This window comes from Anabas testudineus, chromosome 19 (genome assembly GCF_900324465.2).
Source record: "Anabas testudineus chromosome 19, fAnaTes1.2, whole genome shotgun sequence".
NCBI classification, from domain to species: domain Eukaryota; kingdom Metazoa; phylum Chordata; class Actinopteri; order Anabantiformes; family Anabantidae; genus Anabas; species Anabas testudineus.
Window position 1 is genome coordinate 1,772,180 of NC_046628.1, and position 3,987 is coordinate 1,776,166.

A 3,987-nucleotide genomic window follows, 5' to 3' on the forward strand; every position below is an offset into this window, starting at 1 on the left:
GTGTCCTACCATAGACACACTGCTTGTTCAATGTTTTACCTTCTGTAGACTCATGAACACAGATGTTAGCCAGTTCCAATGATGCCTTCAAATCTTTGGCTGTGACTCGGGGTTGTTTCCTTATTGATAAATGTTTCTTAAAACTCCTTTTGATGGGGGCATGTCTCACATAAGCCTATTCTCAAATATGCATACTTAAAGTTCAATGCCAGTCATTATCAGCCATTCACTTACTTTTTCCACTATCACAATAAAGTTTTTATGGTTGTTCTCGATAAAGACGTGAAATATCAGAATGTTTTGTGTTATTATTTTATAATACATTATATACACATTATATTGGTTAGTAGTCTTGACTTAGATGAAGATCAAATCACGATTTATGATAAATAATTGCTGGAAACCACAAAAATCCAAAAGGTTCACATACTCTTTCTTGCCACTGTAGATGTTGGTTCTGTGAGTCCGTCTGTGCTCCAAGGCTAACATTTAGACTTCCAAGCCATCATTTTGGCCTGTCTGATTACATTACTAAACTCTGTGATCTCTTTGAGTTTTTTTTTTTTTTCCTCCTTAATGTCCCAGCTATAATCTTGGTCTTTGTGAACCACAGTGGCCAGGCCGTCTCTGGGGAAACGCATAAAGGAGGGATCAGTTGTCATACACGCACAACCTAGAGTTTTGATCATCCATTATAGAATGAGGCGCTTTGTCTACTAATTGCCTTGAGCAACACAGAGTTTGCTGCAACCTGAGCTCTCTGTGGACCTGGCTCAGGCTGGGCCAGCTAACAGCAGCAGCTACGTTAGAGGCAGATGACCCTGCAAGATGAGTCGCTGTCATTAGCTACCTGAGGGTGTTAAACGGGCTATAAACTGATGGCTTGCTTCCTGGACCTTTGGTTTAAAGCCTAAATGTGTTACGCTCGAGTATCCCTACCTTTGTCTACCTTTTATATATTCAGCTTACAGCACAAGCTGAATAACTTGTGTAGATGTTATGATAGGGAATAAAGCCATCTGAAGCATTTTTGGTTTATAATGCACCTTTAAGTTGAATGAAAAGCGTAGAAAAAAAACACAGGTATGAGGCTGCAGAGTGTAACAGAACAGAACCACCCTAATCCGCTGTAGTCACAGCGTGCCTAAAAGGATAAATGCAATTGGACAAATAATCCTAGTGCTCAGTCACAGAGTCACGTTCAACATTTGGTTTCCAGCATTTCACTCAAAGTTCAGTATCATTGTCCAAATAATTATGTAATATTGAAAGTTTAAAAATGAGGTCAGTCGGCATTCCAGCACACACTGATAGACTTCCTCTCCCAGAGGAAAAGGCCAAGTAATGAACCCTCCGTCCTTCATCTTTCTCTTTGTCTCCCTCTCCCCTCCATCAGCACCTATTGTTGATCGTTCTAAGCCGCACCTCTCACCTTTCCTCCCCCGCATTTACCAGCTGGCGACATGGACGCCGGCGGAGCCGCACAACCTCAAAGATAAAGCTGAATTATTCAGAAGGCACTTTGTGTTTGTGTTTGTGCGTGTCGATGCACGCCAGCTCACCTTTGTGTGTAGGAGCCACACACAAACCTTTGTTGGGTGTGTGTAGTGTTTGTGGCTCTGTCTTTCTGTATGATATAGGTGGGTGGGATATTAGTTTGTAACTGCCCCTCAGTTCTCCTGCTGACTGTGGGTACGCGTATGTATCACTGACGCCTGCACATGAGGACAAGGCAGTGCACTCTGCAGCCCCCCAGCCATGCCTTGGTATCACCTGAGAAGCCTGGTAAGCTATATTGCATTGAAATGAGCTCTTACTGCTTCCCCCCCCCCAGGGTGCACAGGCTATACAGCTACATTTAGGGAGATCTAAAGACGGCCTTTCACTGCCGTTTAGATGTGACCTGTAGATAAAAACTGTTGTGTGCTGTTGCAAAGGGAAAAAAAGAGTTATGATCTAGCAGAGAAAAGTTAAACAGACAGAATTTTGCTTTATTGCTCTTTTGCCTAATTTCATTATACAGATTTTTGCCTTCATATATAGATCAAAGTAAATTGTGGATTTAAAACAGGTTCCGCTGAATCTGACTGATTAAGTGTTACGTTTATTAAAGTTTATTGCTGAAAGAAATTAAATTTCCTAAAGACTGATCTACTCTGTATGGTAATACCTTTTTTTCTTATTTTGTAAGGATTTTCAAATTTGAACAACTGTCTGCCATGTCACTATTTAAGTCCCAGGGTAAAACAAATGTAGTGGGGCAAAGGGCAAAGCCAAAGACAGCCAAAAATGAAAGCCAACAGAAAAACGTGAGACAGAATAGTTCTGAAGCATCTCAGCCTCCCTCTAAAGTGCCACAGAAAGGAAAAGGGAATTCAGCATATTCAGAAGTGAAGCACAATAAGAAGAGTGAAAAAAATGATAGATCACAACCTCAACATGAAAAAGAGATTACAGAGTGCAAAACCACCAAACGCAAAAATCCACCCAAATCACTCCCTTCAAAACAAAGGACAGTCAACAACAAGCTCTCCACCAAGCCTGAAAACAAGAGCAGTGACAAAGTGACAGAAAGCGAGGAGGAGGAGGAGGAAGAGGAGGAATCAGGGAGTGATGCAGGAGGCTCGGCAGACTCAACTGCAGAGGACAGTAGTGATGACGAGAAGGAAGAGCACAGGGAAAGTAATGAAGATCCAGCAGAGACACAGGAGAGTGAGGTGTCGGATAGTCAGAGCGATACCAAACACACAAGAAAAAAAGAAGCAGACGGAGAACTTGTGGAGGAAGCCAAATCCAGAAGTGACTCTGAGGTTGAACCAGCTGCATCCAGTTCAGAGGAAAACGAGAAGGTATCTGATGGTGCCGTCAGTGATGGGGGTAAAGACAGTCAACTAAACCAGGAGGACGTCTCTGAAAAGACAAGAGCTACTAAAGTGTTGAGACGCAGACCCACTCCCCGTCCCTCAGAGTCTGCACAGCGGCAGAAACACAAGATGTTTAAAAAAACCAAAGCAGATGTGAAGGCTGAGAAGGCAGAAAAACAGAGAGCCAAAGCAGAAAAGCAACAGTTAGAAAAGGAACTCAAAGAAAAAGCCAAGGAAGAAAAAAAGAACAAAAAGAAGCAGCTGAAAGGCAAAGACAAACCCGGTTCTGCAACAGAGGAGGCTCCACCGCTGACAGGTTTTACTGCGAACAAGGACGGCACAGCAAAAGGTAAGCTCCAAAAGGTTGGAGCAAAAACAAAGATGATCAAAAAGAAAGGGACTCCAGTTGAAGCTGATCCAGACACAGAGGAAGAGGATGAACCAACACTGTCCAAAGCCATCAAAGGCCAAAACCAAATAACGCTTCTCAAAGCCAAAGGTAAAGACCTCAAAGCCATACTGGAGCCCCGGGTGGAGCAGGAAGCTGAAAGCATCCCCAAGGGGCGACCACAGAGTATGCTGCTGGGAAACGTCAAGATGGCATCTCTCCGAGACAAAGCAAAAAAGATTAAGTTAGCAAAGCCTGCTGAGGAAACGTCAGTGAGTGAGGTCACGGATGAGGCGTCCAGCAAGCCCAAAGAACGCTCGATGGCAGAACGAAAAGGTGTGAGGACTCTTCGTCGAGTGTCTGGTTGGATTCAGCAGAAAATGCCAAAGGGGTTAAACGTCAGAAAAAAGCTTTCTGCCTGGACTAAAGTCATTGGGGTTTCTCGCTGGCTCTCTCTTCGGGCCATAAAACAGAAACAAGGCACTAGAAAATCCAAGGGCATGATCCTCAAACACAGGATGGCCATGAGAGCGGTCAGTAAAACCAGCCTGGCCGGCAGGAAATCCAGAAGCTCCTCTGAGGATAAAATGACCAAAGAGAGAGCTGCCGCTCAGGAAGAGGCAGAAGAGGAACGAGGGGGACCAGCCCTAGCTGAAGAGAAAGAGATAGAGGCCAAATATGCTGTAGTACTCCCCAGGATGAACAAACTCAGAATGGAGAGACCGACAAAGTCAG

The 3,987-nt window shown here is 44.0% G+C and overlaps 1 protein-coding gene across 1 annotated transcript; it reads left to right on the forward strand.

The window, feature by feature from the left end:
* The first annotated feature begins 1,708 nt into the window (after window positions 1-1,708).
* On the forward strand, window positions 1,709-3,903 carry LOC113156598 (DNA ligase 1). Its single transcript, XM_026351832.1, has 3 exons — window positions 1,709-1,785; window positions 2,192-3,785; window positions 3,850-3,903. Exons 2-3 carry the CDS (start codon window positions 2,220-2,222, stop codon window positions 3,901-3,903), a joined length of 1,620 nt encoding a protein of 539 aa, XP_026207617.1. The 5' UTR covers window positions 1,709-1,785; window positions 2,192-2,219.
* The last annotated feature ends 84 nt before the right edge of the window (window positions 3,904-3,987 follow it).